General features: G+C 42.1%; 1 protein-coding gene across 3 annotated transcripts in view; it reads left to right on the forward strand.

Moving 5' to 3' along the window:
- Positions 1–17,510, forward strand: part of DGKB (diacylglycerol kinase beta) — a 655,304-nt gene that overhangs the window by 242,030 nt on the left and 395,764 nt on the right. For all 3 annotated transcript variants that reach the window (XM_077268080.1, XM_077268081.1, XM_077268082.1), the window contains exons 10-13: positions 336–453; positions 7,133–7,221; positions 7,308–7,424; positions 16,959–17,057. In XM_077268080.1, the coding sequence (XP_077124195.1) occupies positions 336–453; positions 7,133–7,221; positions 7,308–7,424; positions 16,959–17,057 (423 nt within the window). The remainder of the gene's footprint in view (positions 1–335; positions 454–7,132; positions 7,222–7,307; positions 7,425–16,958; positions 17,058–17,510) is intronic.

The raw sequence follows: 17,510 nt of genomic DNA on the forward strand, positions 1-17,510 counted from the left end.
AATGATATCACTAAAAGCTACAACCCGGCAGGCAAAAAGCAAGACTCCATACAGGTCATCAATGGAAAAGTAACCACTGTCAAAACGTTCTCAAAAACATCTACTCTTCCTAGTAAACAAGTAATACTTACACATTTTAATTCTTTTGGCACTGATATGTCGACAAATAGTAATCTCCCCAAACCAGTGACCCGGGAGCTGATTGTCGCTCTGATGCCCACTTCAGCTGACCCCCAACTCTTAAGATCTGTAGGTCCAGTTGTGCTCTACACCTCATGACTCTTCCCGTGTACGTCTATAGCCAGACTGTCATGTTTTACCGATGTTCCTTGCAGAACGTGAAGGACGATGGGCAGCATGTTTGGAGACTGAAGCATTTCAATAAACCTGCCTACTGCAACCTCTGCCTGAACATGCTGATAGGACTCGGGAAACAAGGATTATGCTGCTCATGTAAGTCCCTAATATCACGTACTGTATGAGGGCTCAAAACACCTAATGCAAAATTTAAAGGGCTGGTCTTTAGAAGACAAATCTTTCTACTGAAACCTCAGGTGATCGACGTCTCTGCAAGAAGGTAAGTCTGACCACGCATTTCTACTGCAGTGACCACTATAGGCAAAATGCAGTATTGCATGCCAGGAACAGTGATGGGCTTCCCTGGATTGAGCCTAACCAGATATTTCTATTGCAGCGGCCACTATAGGGGAAATGTAGTATTACATGCCATCATGGTAAGTGAATCTGACCACACATTTCTACCACAGGGGTCACTACAGGTGAAATGTAGTATTACATACCATCAAGATAAGTGACACTCATCACACATTTCTACTACAGTGGCCCCTATTGGCAAAATTATTAATATTATTATTATTATTTATTATTGTTATAGCGCCATTTATTCCATGGCGCTTTACATGTGAGGAGGGGTATACATAATAAAAACAAGTACAATAATCTTAAACAATACAAGTCATAACTGGTACAGGAGGAGAGAGGACCCTGCCCGCGAAGGCTCACAATCTACAAGGGATGGGTGAGGATACAGTAGGTGAGGATAGAGCTGGTCGTGCAGTGGTTTGGTTGATCGGTGGTTACTGCAGGTTGTAGGCTTGTCAGAAGAGGTGAGTCTTCAGGCTCTTTTTGAAGGTTTCGATGGTAGGCGAGAGTCTGATGTGTTGTGGTAGAGGGTTCCAGAGTAGGGGTGATACGCAAGAGAAATCTTGTATATGATTGTGGGAAGAGGAGATAAGAGGGGAGTAGAGAAGAAGATCTTGTGTGGATCGGAGGTTGCGTGCAGGAAAGTACCGGGAGACGAGGTCGCAGATGTAAGGAGGACACAGGTTGTGGATGGCTTTGTACGTCATGGTTAGGGTTTTGTACTGGAGTCTCTGGGCAATGGGGAGCTAGTGAAGGGATTGACAGAGGGGAGAGGCCAGGGAATAGCGGGGGGGACAGGTGGATTAGTCAGGCAGCAGAGTTTAGAATAGATTGGAGGGGTGCGAGAGTGTTAGAGGGGAGTCCAGAGAGCAGGAGGTTGCAGTAGTCAAGGCGAGAAATGATGAGGGCATGGACTAGGGTTTTTGCAGATTCTTGGTTGAGGAATGTACGGATTCGTGAAATATTTTTGAGTTGAAGTCGGCAGGAAGTGGAAAGGGCTTGGATATGTGGTTTGAAGGAGAGATTAGCGTCAAGGATTACCCCGAGGCAGCGAGCTTGTGGGACTGGGGAGAGTGGGCAGCCATGTACTGTAATGGATAGGTTCGTTGGGGGGTCGCGTGAGATGGGGGAAAGATGATGAATTCTGTTTTGTCCATGTTAAGTTTCAGAAATCTAGCGGAGAAGAAGGAGGTGATATCTGGTCCAGAGATGTAGATCTGTGTGTCATCAGCATAGAGATGATACTGAAAGCCATGAGATTCTATGAGCTGTCCCAGGCCAAAGGTGTAAATGGAGAAGAGCAGGGGCCCAAGGACTGAACCTTGTGGGACTCCAACAGATAGGGGGCGAGGTGAGGAGGTGGTGTGTCAGTGGGAGACGCTGAATGTCCGGTCTGTTAGGTATGATGAGATCCAGGATAGGGCCAAGTCTGTGATGCCAAGGGATGAGAGGGTCTGTAATAATAGGGAATGGTCCACTGTGTCAAAGGCAGCCGACAGGTCGAGGAGGAGGGGGACAGAGTAGTGTCGCTTGCTCTTGGCGGTTAAGAGATCATTGGTGACCTTAGTTAGGGCAGTTTCAGTGGAATGGTGTGACCGGAAGCCAGACTGTAAGCGGTCAAAGAGGGAGCAAGAAGAGAGATGGGAGGACAGTTCAAGGTAGACGTGTTGTTCCAGTAGTTTGGAGGCATAAGGGAGAAGTGATATAGGGCGATAGCTAGATAGAGAGGATGGGTCAAGAGAGGGCTTTTTGAGGATAGGTGTGATGGAGGCATGTTTAAAGCTTGAGGGGAAAACACCAGTTGTTAGTGATAGGTTGAAGAGATGGGTTAGGGTTGGGATGAAGACTGTGGTGAGGTGTGGGATGAAGTGGGATGGGATCTGGTCAAGTGCACAGGTGGTGAGATGCGATCTTGAGAGTAGAGTGGAGAGTTGATCTTCTGTAATGGTGGAGAAGTTGGTTTTGGAGGTGGAGGGCTGGGAAGTCGGTAGGAAGGGCTCTGGGGGTTGTTGACAAAAACTGTCTCTGATGCTATCAATCTTCTGCTTGAAAAATGAGGCAAAGTCTTGAGCTCAGACAAGTGGGGAGGGAGGAGGTGCTGGGGGACGGAGGAGAGAATTGAAGGTGTTGAATAACTGTTTAGGGTTGTGAGACAGGGAGGATATGAGAGATGAGAAGTAGGTTTGTTTAGCTGTGGCGAGTGTGGTCTTGAAAGTAGTGAGGGACTGTTTGAATGCGATGAAGTGCTCTTTGGAGTGGGATCTTTTCCATCTGCGCTCAGCAGCCCTGGAAGCTCGCCTCAGTTCTTTGGTCAGGCTGGTGTGCCAGGGCTGTCTGTTGATTTTGCGAGCTTTGGTATGTGTAAGTGGGGCAGCAGATTCCAGAGATACAGCTATTGTGGTGTTATATAGAGCGGCAGCGTCATCCGCATTGTGTAAGGAACTTATGTCTGTGAGAGGGAGGAGGGATTCAGAGAATGAATGTAGGTCAAGATGTTTAAGATTTCTGCAAGGGTGTGAAAGTTTGTGGGGTGGGGTTTGTAGACATGGAGTGGAGAGGGAAGAGAATGTGAGAAGGTTGTGGTCAGAGAGAGGAAGAGGTGAGTTAGAGAGGTTAGACAGGGAGCAGAGGCAGGTGAAGATGAGGTCCAGTGTGTGACCGTCTTTGTGAGTGGTTGCAGAAGACCATTGAGTGAGGCCAAAGGAGGAAGTGAGAGATAGAAGTTTAGTGGCAGCTGAGAGGGAAGTGTCAATGGGGATGTTGAAGTCGCCCATGATGATAGTGGGGATGTCCGTGGAAAGGAAATGAAGTAGCCAGGTGGTGAAGTGGTCAAAGAAGGTGGTGGCTGGCCCTGGGGGGCGGTAAATGACAGCCAGTTGGAGGTTGGAGGGGGAGTAGATGCGCACAGAGTGCACCTCAAAGGAAGGGAGGGTAACAAAGGGTGGCAGTGGGATTGGGGTGAAGGAGCAGTTATCTGACAGGAGAAAACCAATTCCTCCACCATGTTTGCTGCTGGGGCGGGGAGTGTGAGAAAGGTGGAAGCCACCGTAAGAGAGTGCAGCAGGGGAGGCTGTGTCAGAAGGGGTGAGCCAGGTAGTATTGCATGCCAGGAACAGTGATGGACTTCCCTGGACTGAGCCTAACCAGATATTTCTACCACAGTGGCCACTACAGGTGAAATATAGTATTACATGCTGTCAAGATAAGTGACTCTTATCACATATTTCTACCACAGTGGCCACTACAGGTGAAATGTAGTATTACATGCCAGCCCATTATATAATGTAATACGTAAATGTACCCTGTCTGTGTAGGATTGGGGTTACGCTACCACCTGCATTCATGAAAGCTACACTCCTGAGCCTATGCGTGCTGATGCTGTGTCACTGGTGTTATTATCCCTGTGTTATCCTTCTTCTTTCATAGAAATAATTTAACTCAGAAAGTGATCCATAAATAAAAGTATACTAGATTGTATATGGTTGTTTTGTAATATATAAGTGTAGGTGATTTATAGTTAGTATTGTGATCATGGTTTTGTGGGATCCAGAATGTAAATTTAGCTCCGGAGTAGATTAAGGTGCTTTGGTGGAGGACCATTGGGAAAGAAGATTTGTTGGGGCACCAACCAACCATCTAATAAGGCCATGCATTTGCATTTCCCTTTTCCCCAAGTCTTTAATATTATATGGAGGCAACGAGATTAGTGACTGCTTTAGACTTGGATAGAGGAATCGGAATCAGTGGCCATCATGGAAGGTGATCATGGAGGCTCCTAGGGTGGTGGAGACCTCGGTTCACATGCCACCTATGACTTGGAGACATCTGAACATTGCATGTTGGATTCTATGATCTTGGTTGTACCTTTAAGAGATCTTTGCAGAGCTCTTCGGCTTCTGATCTAAGCAAAGACCGCAAACTGTTTACTGTTCTCCACAATAGGTGAGCAATAAATACATCATTGAAGCAGAAGAGTTAGAATTACACCGTGCCAAAGCCACAAGCCTCTACCTCAGAAACGCTGCTGAAATATTAAAGTCCTGGAGTAATGTGGACTCAGCGAGTCTTAAGTAATGTGATGGTAATATATAATACCGAAGGTGAAGAAAGCACAGACGAGAAGCGGAAAGATGACCAAGAGAGCTATCACATCTGACTTACACAAAGGCTAAGTCCTCATCCCTATTACTGATCTATACATTTATTTATCTATTTATTCCATGCGGAGAAAAGTATGTGCCCCCTACACAACAGCTCCTGCTCTTTCTACAAGATTTTGGAGGCGTCTGTGGGAATTGTTTCTCCTTCATACAGAAGAACATTTGTGGGGTCAGACACTGATGTTGGGAAGAGGCTGGGATCACAATCTCCATTATAGGTGTTGAATGGGGCTGAGGTCCGGGCTCTGTGCATCTGCTCATGTCTGTCCCCCTCACGTTTGTATCGACCTTAGTAATGGGGGACAGATCAGGGTCTTCCCAAACTGTTCCCATAAATCTTCGAAAAGATTTCGTTTCAGTGGAACTAAGGGTCCAAGGTCACCACTTGATAAATATCCCAGAGCATTATCCTCCTCCACCATCTCTATAGCGGGTACAATGCAGTCAGGGGGTAACGTTCTCCTGGAATCACCAAACTCAAACTCAGAGGAGGTTTGGACTCTACAGTTATGGAATGCTCCTCAGCACTCTACCCCTCGCTCTACAACATTATGGGGTCTCCACTTCATGGCTGAGTTGCTGCGGTTCCTTGCACTTCTCAATAAGATCACTCACAGGTGATGCGGGAAGATTTAAGAGGTAGAAATATGATAAAATATGATAAAAAGACCTGTTACCCTGGTGGTTCCACAGGGTTCTGTTCTGTACTTTTCTTACATCCAACTGAGGTCAGAGCAGATGATAGCTGATTCCACCGATCGGCTGCCGGATGTTGGATCTCCACCGATCTCTTGTTGATGAAATAGGTCATCAATATATAAGTTCCAATCGGCCCCTTTAATCTGCACAACCAAATTATTTGTAACTTTTCTATAATGAACATTTATCTATATAATGTTTTGGAATATAGTCTTACAAATAATGAATATAAATGTCAGGTATGACCAGCATTGGACTAGACAATCCCACCATAGCTACCAAGGAACGTCCAATGGACTCCCTGTTCAGAGGTGACTTTGGAGCAATCTTTCTCCTTGTATCTATTTCTTATGGAATAATTTGGTGAAAACCAGATTTTGCCAGCAACAGAGATCACAATTCATTTACAAGTGAATGGGAACATCGTCTGCATATTTGGGCATGAGCGCCTGAAATAATCTCCACTGGTTCCGGGAGGCCCAAGAAAGTTGACTCTGAAATTGTTTACGTACTTTTCCATCTGAAACCGTGGCATTACATGATGGAGTCTCAGGTTCTCTGTGTTTCATAGACTTGGTTCTTAGCAGGATTCATCTCCTTCTGTCCAACTAAAAGGGAAGTTCATTTTTGTAAAATTTTTCCAAACATGTCTGATGGATTTCAGTAGCTCAATTGGACCAACTGTTGATGTTTCAGACCATGCATGACCACCATAGGTAAAGAAAAGATGAAAATTAGTAGGGTTAGGCCCGGATAACGATTTCTATATTAGAGTTGATTGATTTTAAGTTTTTGATTAGACTTCAGGTATCAGTTTTGAATGAGCTTTGGCCGAGAGCATTTTGGAAACATGGTCTTTGTTATCGAAGCTCTACCAATAAGTGGAGAGAATAAAAGTTCAGTAATGTGAGGGACCTGGTTCTGTCGCTCATACAGACAATGTTTTGTTTTCTTGGTAATGTCATCGATAATCCTATGATCCCACATTTTGCCTAATGTGCCTGGAAAATCAAATGTTAGAAGCAGATGGTGTATTCCGGAAGGCAACAAATTTACCCAATGAAGACATAGCGTTGTTGTCGTCGTGTGTTACAAATGAACTTGTGCTGCTGAGTACATGGCATCTATGACAACACTTGCTATCTGGAAATGGACTAATCAGCTATTTAAGGATCGGATAAACCAATAGACGAAACATCATAAACTCATATGGCTTTTACTTTTGTGCTTGCCAGCTGCTCATAAGCGTATATTTTGGAAAATGTAGATTTTTTTTATATTTTTATTAACAAATGACACCAGTCCATTTGGCTGCCATTAATTTGTCTTCAAAGTACTCATCATTTCAGGGGGTCATTTTTTAAAAATTTGAGTTGGGACTAATTGGATTACACATTTCCTGCCCTGCTCTGATAAGGTTTTCTTGTTTTATATTCATCATGTTTCCCGTAATTATTGACCATCTGAAGACGACGGAGAAAAACAGCCCAAGTTCTCTTCTACGGATTCTCCTGTTTCGACTTCTCTGGAAATGTGGATGAATTTCTTCTGCTTGTTTTAAATCTTTAAAGAATGCACTTTTATATTTTATTCATATTTTTGTTTTCCAGTCTGCAAATATACCGCCCATGAACGTTGCGTTTCCAGAGCTCCTCCATCCTGCATTAAAACTTACGTAAAGTCAAAGAAGAACACAAATGTACGTCCTGGATACAAAGTTTAGTTTCCAAGTTCAAACATTTTGATTTTTTTTTTTACATTAAATTTTCTTGTTTGGTTTTCCAGGTTATGCATCATTTTTGGGTGGAAGGAAATTGCCCCACCAAATGTGAAAAGTGTCACAAAGCCATTAAGTGCTACCAAGGCCTCACGGGATTACACTGTGTGTGGTGTCAGATTACAGTAAGTTTATTATTTTTTTATATATATAAACCATTTAGTGAAAGAGAAGGGTGACTTTTTTTTATTTTTAATTTTTTTTATATTTTGTATTAAAATTTTATTTTGCTACCAACTTACTTTATGAAGTAGTAAGTTATATCTAAAAAGAGTTTTATAGTAAAAAAAATGGCAATAAACCTGTATGGTTTGAAATAAAAAACTTTGTAAAATAAACTATTTAGGAATTCTTAGTTGATTGAGTTGGGTCCTCCATCTACCAGCAAAAGTGGGGAACAGCTAACAGGTTTCCTTTGTTCTGGAGGACTCGGAGGGTCTTTAGGATTCAAAGAACTGAGTAATTTGTTCTTTCTCCTATAGGGGCACCGTAACAAAAATTAATACTTGGGTGTCAGGACGTAGAGCACTTAAAGGCCTTACATCAAAATGAGGTCCTCTTTAAAGTTCCTGCCACTAAGAACAAAAGGGCCTGATTTTCGTTTAACACTCTTATCACCCAAACTTTGGTCCCTTACTCCAAGGGCCCATGGTAGCCACATGGTCTTCTACTCCCTTAAAATTGATTAGTGGGAGTTAGATCAGACACTCTTATTTTTTGGAAACCCTTATAATGAAAAAGCATTTTCCAAATGTGGACAATCCATTTACAAGCATGTGTCTGATTCCCGTATCCTCCAGACGCTTGATTTTTTTGTAAAGTTTTATTTTCTCCCAATTTCTAGTCTTCTGTATTCATAGGCATGCTAATATGAGAGAAGATTTTAAAAATATGTATATAATTTAAAATTTATAAATTTCTTCTGTTAATATATTTAAAAAATTCAGGACCATGAAAAAAAAAGACATACAATATTTTATATGAAATATTTATTTTTTCTGAGGATATTCTTTTTTTTATAGATTGGAATATATTTTAATCAATTTTATTCATTGCTTCCATATTTTTTTTAGATGATTTGGGTGTTATTATCTAGCATGCATCTCCCTTTTCATTAAAAATGAAATAAAAAATTAGAAATTTAAAAATAATATAAAATTTTTAGAATTTTAAATATTTCAGATCAATTGCATGTTTCACTTTAGGGAATAATAGGAAAGAATCTAAAAATGCAGTTGATATCTAGGTGCTTTAATTAGTCTTTCTGGAAGAAAGTTGCTAAAATAAGTCGGAATAATAGAGCAACACTAAGTACAGCAGTCATAGAGAACATTTCTGTACAGTATGCCGAACACACACCTCCACAAAAAATTGAAGAACAGATAAAAAAAAGCTTGACTAAATCTTTTGGAGGAAACAGTACACACATTTTAAAGAACATTAAAAAAATAAAATGTAACTACGGTATTTAATCATTAACTATTACTATTATTAAAATCATTATTTTGTTTACATTTGTATTTATTGTATTCCTTTGTTATGTAACTATTTATTATTACAATTATTAATATTATTATAATTATTATTATTTTCTTTCATTTCCATGTGTATGTATTTTATTTTCTGTTATTTATATTGAATTCAAACAATACCAAAGAAAATAATAAAATCTAATGGTTATTCAGTTTTTTACAGTTTTCACCAAAAATGCACAAAGGCAAGTTACACATTTCTCAGTTAGAACATAAATATTCAAAAAGTTATTTTTTTTGTTTCAAAAATGTGTAAAAATTAAGAATTATTTGTTTTAGTTATAATAATGACATAAATGTTTTCAGGTTAAAAATAATTCATTAAAGTTTCAAAAACACAATACAATTTCAGATTTCTTGTTCACGTTTTATTAAACTATGAGAAAGATGTTAGACTGAACATTTTTTAAAATAAAAATTAAAAGTAAATAAATGAATAGATTTTAAAGACAAAACAAAACGATTGAAAATTTTTGATCAAATCAAGTATCAATGTGTCAATATTATGGATAAGTGAAACAATTCACAGGACCCTGATCCAGCTGCATATCAGTAGTCCATGGCCACCAGAGAGTAGCCCTGTGAACCAGTTACGTACTACCGGCCGGAATTCCCAACACCTTTTCTGATTTGAAGGTCCGGCACAACGTCATCGTTGTGGTGTGACTCACATATGACGTTGTGACAGTCCGGCTAATTATTGGAGGAGTCGGGGTAGGACGCGGTTTACAGAGCTCATGTCAGAAATGGACAACTAATGAGGATGCTGCACCAAGCTTCTGCGAATCGATTGGTGTAACGCTAATGCTAGCGCCCTGGCATGCTCCCCCTTCTTGCAGGGACGCCTACATACCTCCACGCCCGTGCAGTGCAATCACCTCCCCATTTCTCAGCACATCTCCCTGCTTCATTCTGTCTGTGCATGCCATTCCTAGTCCGAAGGCGCTCCCCTTTTCTTAAAGGGGCAGCGCACAGTTTGAAATTTCTCCCAGCCAATATCTGGAAGGTATCTTCCTTAAAAGGCACCACCCCTTATAAGGAAGTGTCTGAGCAATGTTCACCCTTTAGTGTTTGTGCAACTAGTGAGTTGTCAGGTCCCAGTCCCTGAACCTGAATCCTTTGGTCCTTGTGTGACTAGAGCCTGAACCTGAACCCCTGTTCTTTGTGTGGCCAGGGCCTGAATCTGAAACCGCATCCGGCAGTACCTGGACCCTGAGAAGCCGCAACGGCTGTACCTGAACTCTGAGAATTTGCATTAGTGGTACCTGAACCCTGAGAAGTCACACTGGTGGTACCTGAACATAAGAAGCCGCATCAGTGGTACCTGAACCCTCAGAAGTCACACCGGTGGTACCTGAACCTGTAACCATTAAAATCAGTACTAGAACCTGCACCTGTGTCAGTCCTGGTTAGTGTTCCAGAGTTCGTACTGTCGGAGCCTGCTCATGTATCCGAATCCATCCCCGTCTATGACTCCGTGTCAGTATCTCTTCCGCTTGAGGATCCAAAACCTGTGTAGTCTGAACAAAGTCTGCACCCTCTCCTGCTAGCGACTCAGAGTCCAGTCTGTGTCAACATACCTGACCCCAGCTGCAGTACTGGGGACTGCTTATAACTGGTACTTGGTGGCTACCTGCAGCTCAAGCCTGACTCCACTATCAGGAGCTCCAGTGAAAAACAGGTAGCCGCTTAGCTATGTCCCTCCTATGTAAGTCTGTGGCACAGTGGGTCCCCAAATGACGTGCGCCACCTGAATACGTGACAGTTTGGTCAGGTAATGGACCCCACTGATCCTTGTGGCTTTTTGTGCATAGTGCTATATCAACAGTTGTCTCACCAGCAGCAGGAAAACATTTTTTTCATTCTACAGATGGTGCATGCCGTATTGGAAACCCTGAAGTCAACTGCATCAGCCCAAGTTGCAGTACCTGTGGCCACGTCTACTCAGCCTGCAACTTACGCTTCTAAAGGGGACCTTGTCCTGTCTGATCTGCCATGTTACGATGAGGATCTGAAGCAGTTACATGGATTCCTAGAGCAGTGGATGCAGCACTATGAGCAACAGGCCAATCAGTTCCCCCAGATCCGGTAATGATGGGATTCCTTATGTCCTATCTAGCTGGAGATGCCCTAGCGTGACTCAACCACTAGGAGAAAGGGGATCTTGTCATCTTGGACCAACAGTCCTTCTTTTTGGCCTTCCAAAAGGTCTTTGATGAGCTGAGTCTTAAACCTTCTTCTATATCTTCCATTCCCGCTTACAGGAGCAGAGCAGAGAGGTGACGAATGTGAGGGAGCCGTCACGTTTGGCTCTGTCCTTCCAAAGACCGCCTGTTCCCCAACTTTATGAAGCAGCTGTCCATATTGAATTCATGCTATTTGACCGTGTTGGGCTTGCTGAGCAACATCCTGAACTCAGTCGTGATTAGGGATTTCATTATTGCTTTGGTTGTGTGGAACATCCCATCTGTCTTTTTCCTGAGAAGTCTGAAAAACTCAAAAGCCTTGGGTCTATAGGAAAGGCTACCCTTGGCAAGAGTATTCCCTCTCCACCTTTGAATTTGACTGTATCTGTGTCATGTGGAGACTTTGGTTTGGCGTCAAATATCTTGCTGCAAGCTGTGAAGAATCTGTATCAGATTTCCTTTGCACATCTTCAGTATCTGATGAGATTGTTATCTAGCGAAGGAGAAGCCCTATCTGAAAACAGTCAGGTCCAGATGTGAGCATTGCATACGGAGAAGATTGATTTCCATGTGCTGTCTGGTTTATTTCATGTACTTCTCTTAGGTCTTCTGGGCCTGAAAACTCAAGTTCCCATTTTAGTCTGGAAGTTCAGTGAAGTGCTTTGTTGGGGACAGTCGTGTCACAAGAGATGTCTGATCTCTTGACGAACAGTTCAGCCGCCAGTGTCACCATCTTCTCCATCAGGTCTGCGAATTGCCGACTCACTGTGTTCTGACCCAAAAGAAGGTAACCGGAGGTGTTATCTACACACAACCCCAACGATTGTTCCAATGACCTGTTCCCAGGAACCTCCCCTCCTCAAGGACGTATTTTCTTGGACACCAGTTTGAAGATGGACTGAGAGAAGGTATCTTCAGTTTTCTGGTGGTAATATGATGAGAACATCAAGGCTGAGGCATCTTCCAAATCTCTACTTTCCACCGACCATGAGGAAGAGCTCCAGTTTGTCATTGTATCTTCCAAGGTGGTGGTAGTTGGTCTTGCTTGGCACAGAGAGACTTCACCATTTAAGATTCCTGGTACTACACCAGCATTGTCCTAATCTGAGGATGTCTTCATGGAGAGAAGTATTCTAATCATGAAGAAGAGAATTAACCTTTCTTCTTGTGGACTACAGTGAATGTAGTTCTGAAGAGAAGTCATGAGCGTCCATTAAAAAGAGTATGGCTCCACTTCTTTTGTAGAGAGTCCTCGTGGGCTTGAGAAAGAGGGGCTGTAAGGAGGGTCCTTAACGCTAATGCCAGTACCCTTGCATAGTTCCCCTTCCATGCAGGGATGCCGACATACTCACTGCCGCAGCCGAGCGGTTACTTGGCCATCTCTCGGCATATTTCCCTGCTTCCTGCTGTCTGTGCATGCTGCATAGACTTCTCATCTAGTGCGTTCATGCTGCCCTGCTCCTAAAGAGGTAACGCGTGTTGTTTGAATATTCCACCAGCCCATAACTGGGAGGCATCTGGTATAAAATGTATCCTCCCCAATATGGAGGTGCCTATGCAACGTTCTTACAATAGTGAGTGTTTGTGCAACTAGTGAGTTGTCAGGTCCCAGTCCCTGTACCTGAATCCTCAGGTCGTTTTGTGACCAGGGCCTGAACCTGAAACCGCATCCGGTGGTACCTTACTCCTGAAGCTGCTCCAGCAGTACCTGAACCCTGAAGCCATAGCCGTGAAGTGGCACACAAATCTGTATCCATTCAATCAGTACTATAACCTGCACCTATGTTTGTCCTGGCTAGTGTTCCAGAGTCTGTACTATCGGAGCCTGTTCCAGTATCTGAATCTAGCCCTGTCTGTGACTCCTTGTCAGTTTCTGTTCTTCCCGTGGATCGAGAACCTGTGTAGTCTGAACAGAGTCCGAACCCTCTCCTGTCAGCAACTACAAGTACAGTTCATGTCTGCGTACCTGACCCCTGGGGTCAGCAGCTGCAGTATCGGGAACTGCCTAGAAGTGGTACATGTCGGCTACCTGCAGCTCAAGCCTGACTCCACAATCAGGAGCTCCAGTGAAAACCAGGTAGCCGCTTAGCTATACCCCTCCTAGGTAATCCTGGCCTTGTGGCACAGTGGATTCACAAACGACATGTGCCAGTTGCGTGCATGACAATTGGCTCATTTTGAGTCAATAAGTGAGCAGATCGAGAGCTTTAACTCCTATCAATTTTTTTTTCTTCCCAACCCCCCCAGTGGTAACAGTTTTCAGCAGTGTATCACCCATTCCTGGCGATATTATTTGAAGTGTTTTGTAGGGTTTTTTATCCATATTTCTGAACAATCATGGTCTGATTGCACTTTGTGAAATTGCTTGGATAGTTATCAGAAACGTTACTGCAGTTGTATGGCAGGTGGAGAAACTGAGACTATAGTTTTGAATACAGAATTTAGCAGGAAAACCTAATTTTTTCCATCTTTTAAAAATCCTGGTTTCAAAAATATTAATTCACGTAAACTTGTCTTGATCAAAAATCTTCAACTGCTTTGCATTTATAGCACCAGTGCAAAAGAATGCATCCTCGTGTTTTATACTGTAGTTATGTGCAAATCCTAGTCTGAATGTAGCTGGAAACAGACAAAACTCAAGAAAAAAAATACATCTTATACCCTGCTGTAAGTAACTAAATAATAGTAGTATATATAAATAACATAGGGTACTTATTAAACACTATTTTTGATTAAAAAAGCGTAAAATCCATCCCACCACGATAAGATGTACCCCAATTGGGACGGTCTTATCTTCTAGTCAATACCTCAACTTGTGTCAGACGACCTCAATGATAAATGAATGATTGATATAGAACCCAGGAGGTTTGAAACGTGTTGCACTTTAGAGCCTTATAATTCCATCTATGCACTATTGGCTTGATACAATAATGGTGGAGAAGACCCTGTTGGACCTTTCTAGGCTTGCATTAATCTTCCTACAGATCGTTTCCTCTATCAAGTTGCCATGGCTCAAGATGGAGCTGAAGGCCGATAAAAAAATGCACTTTTGTTATATAGTCATTTTGATGAAAGATTATGCATAAAGCAGGACTTTTTTTGTCATTTTGTATGAAGTGTTCTACTCTTGGAGCCGATGAGGATACCAATCACTCCTAGATTACAGCAGACAGCTTCCAAAAGTTGGTGAACTTTATGCTATGCTAAAGCTGATTTTTTGCTATTTTTTTTCATACCTTCCTCAACCCTCTTTAATACTCATAAGTACGCCATCTACGACTGGTCTTACATTTTTTATGAGAAGGAGAGGACGTTGATCCAGCTTCTAACCTACGACTCAAATTGGTGTAGTTAAAAACATGAAGTCTTTATTTCCAAGGTTAAAAGTATATCCAAGGTATCAAACAACATCAATGGCTCCCCATGTGTGTGGATGGTAGGGAGGACATAGTGGATAAAGGAATGGAAAGACCAGACACGTTTAGAACACAAGGAGCGTTCTTAGACTGGGTTCAAATCTGGACAACAATAAACACTAATAGGGTGATGAGTGTTTGGGAAGGGGTGTGGGTTTTAACATATAAGCAGTTACAGAATTGTAATGTGGAGAATACCCCAGAATCAGAGGGGTCTACCAAGGAGCATTCAACCCTCTATTGGATCAATCTTGTTTTTTTCCAATACTTTTATATTGATGACTTTTCCTTAGGAAAACACACGGCACTTCCACCGATCAGTTATTCTCTGCTCTGGAGTAGGCTTAGTGTAAACAGGGTACGGAGTAGGAACTTCGCACATCATCTGCAGGGTACTGCAGATCATCTCCTATTGAAAAGAAATAGGCAACTCTATGTTGAAGTCAAGATATTAGTCTACAGGAACGTGGAAACTCTTAAATGTGGTTGTCCCCTTTCAACAAATTTTTGCCCGTAGGCACAGTTAAATGTAAATTAAAAAACTGAGCTTTTATTGGCGTCCTTATTTGCACTGCTGCCCCAGTCTTTGTTATTTGGCTGTGATGATGATGTAACATTGAAAACGCTGCAGCCAATCACTGAGCTCAGGGATTCTTGTTGTATATATCAGTAGAGATTTTGACCTCAGAGATTGGGTGGAAAGTGTGGTGCCAAGCCTATGGGTAAATATTTGATAAAAATGTAGCTTGTAGTTTAGGAGAAAGAAGCCTAGTGTATCGAGACTGGAGATCCTAGTCTACAGGGAAGTGGAACTCATACTTTATGGAGAACTGGAGCTCCTAGTCTACAGAGCAGTGGATATCCTAGTCTACAGGAAAGTTGCACTCCTACTCTATTGCAAAGGTGAGCTTCTAGTTTATGAATATTTGGAGATCCTAGTCTATAGAAATGTGGAGCTCCTAGTCTATGAAGAAGTGGTGGTACTAGTCTATGTGGAAGTGTAAACCCTACTATATGGAGCAGTGGATCTAATTTCCCATGTCAAAGTGATGCTTCTAGTCAATGGGGAAGTAGAGCTCTTTGTTTATGGAGAAGTGGAGCACCTGGTCTATGTAGAGGTGTTTCTCCTTGTCTATGAGAAATTGCTGCTCCTACTTTATAGAGAGGTGTTGCTGATGGTCTAAGGTGAAGTGGAGCTTCTTGTCTATGAAGCAGTTTTGCTACAAGTTTACAAGGAAGTTGAGCTCCTGGTCTGTAAAGAAGTGGTGCTTGTAGTCTGCATTGAGGTAGTGCTCCTAGTCTACTAGGAATTGAAATGCCTGGCCTATAGAGAGGCGGTGCTGCTAGTCTGTGTGGAAATGGAGCTCCTAGTATAAGGAGAGATTGTACTCTTAGTGTATGGGTAAGTAAAACTTCTAAACAAAGGAGAGTTGTTGCTCCTTGTCTATGGGGAAGAGGAGCTCCTAGTCTATGGAGAGGTTTTGCTCCAAGTTTATGGGAAAGTGGAGCTCCTGGTCCATGCAGACGTAGAGCCACTGATTTATGGAGAGGTGGTGGTCCTAGCCTATGGAGAAGTGGAGCTCCTAGTATGTAGAGAAGTGGTGCTTGTTGTGTACAAGGAAGTGGTGCTCCTAATCTACTGAGAAGTGGAGCCCCTGGTCTATGTAGAGGTTGTTCTTGTAGTGTACAGGAAAGTGGAACTCCTAAAATAAGAAGAGATGTTGCTCCTTGTCTATGGGGAAGAGGAGCTCCTAGTCTGTGGAGAAGTGTATGGCACTCCAAGTACATACAGAGGTGGTGCTTACTGGGTACAAAGAAGTAGTGTTCATAGTCTAGTGAGAAGTCGAGCCCCTGGTCTTTGAAGAGGTTGTTCTCCTAATGTACAGGGAAATGGAACTATTAAACTAAGGAGAAGTGTTGCTCTTTGTCTACGGGGACGTGGATCTTCTAGAATATACAAAAATGAAACTCATGATTTTTGGAGAAGTGGAGATCCTAGTGTATAAGCAAATAGTCTAGTATATGTAAACATAAAACTCCAAAAAAAAGAGACTTAATGTATTAGGAAGTGAAGGTAATAGTTTATAGGGAAACCGTTTAGTCTATGCAGACCTTTAGAAACTGTAAGTTAAAGAGGTCTACCTTTTAGGAAAGCAAGACCTTCTGTTTTACGTGGAAGTAGTCTATGGAGCGGAGGAGCTCCTTGTCTACAGAGAAGTAAAGCTTCAAGTTTATGGAACCATTATGCTTAGTCTAAGGGGAAGAGGTTCTTTTTTGTCCATAGGATATAGTTTCTTGACTTTTGGGAAGTGGAGCTCCTGGTGTATAAAAAGTATTGTAATATTTTAGGAGGGTGGTTCATATATGGTAGGAGACCCAGATGTTTTTCAAATTGATTCTATTTCTTGAGTATATGCCTATATATTAATTTTATAATTGATTGACATGAATATAACAAGAGTTGGGAAATGTCCTGTAACTATTAAATTGTGATTTACGATTTACTATTTTCATTTTCTCTGCAGCTTCACAATAAATGTGCTTCACATCTTAAACCTGAATGTGACTGCGGACCCCTGAAGGATCACATCTTAGCACCCACCACCATCTGCCCTGTCGTGTTGGTGAGTTTTCCCTTTTTTGCTTTGGATCTTGGTTGAAGTTTCTCTAATATACTGCTTCCCCATTAAGACGACAATGAAGTCTCATCAGGAGAGGCAATAATGGAGCCTGAGTCAGGTTTTATGACTTGTATAGTACTTACCAGAAGCGGTACAGCAGGTCACTTCTACATTTTACGTCTTTTAAAGATCCAACTTCCCAGAAGGATGAAGGTTTTCTTATGGTCAGTTCTGGATGTTCAGTGAGTATCTGCAATGCAGAGGTTACTGTGAATGATGACACCGAGCGCAGCAAATAGAAAAAGATGAATCTCCGAGAAAGCGGAACAAGTCACTGCCCAGTGTATAATATAGCACCATAGTCAGTCTGTCTACTATCTATCTATTATCTATCTATCTATCTATCTATCTATTATCTATCTATCTATCTATCTATCTGTCTATTATCCGTCTATT

Source organism: Ranitomeya variabilis, chromosome 6 (assembly GCF_051348905.1).
Source record: "Ranitomeya variabilis isolate aRanVar5 chromosome 6, aRanVar5.hap1, whole genome shotgun sequence".
NCBI lineage: Eukaryota > Metazoa > Chordata > Amphibia > Anura > Dendrobatidae > Ranitomeya > Ranitomeya variabilis.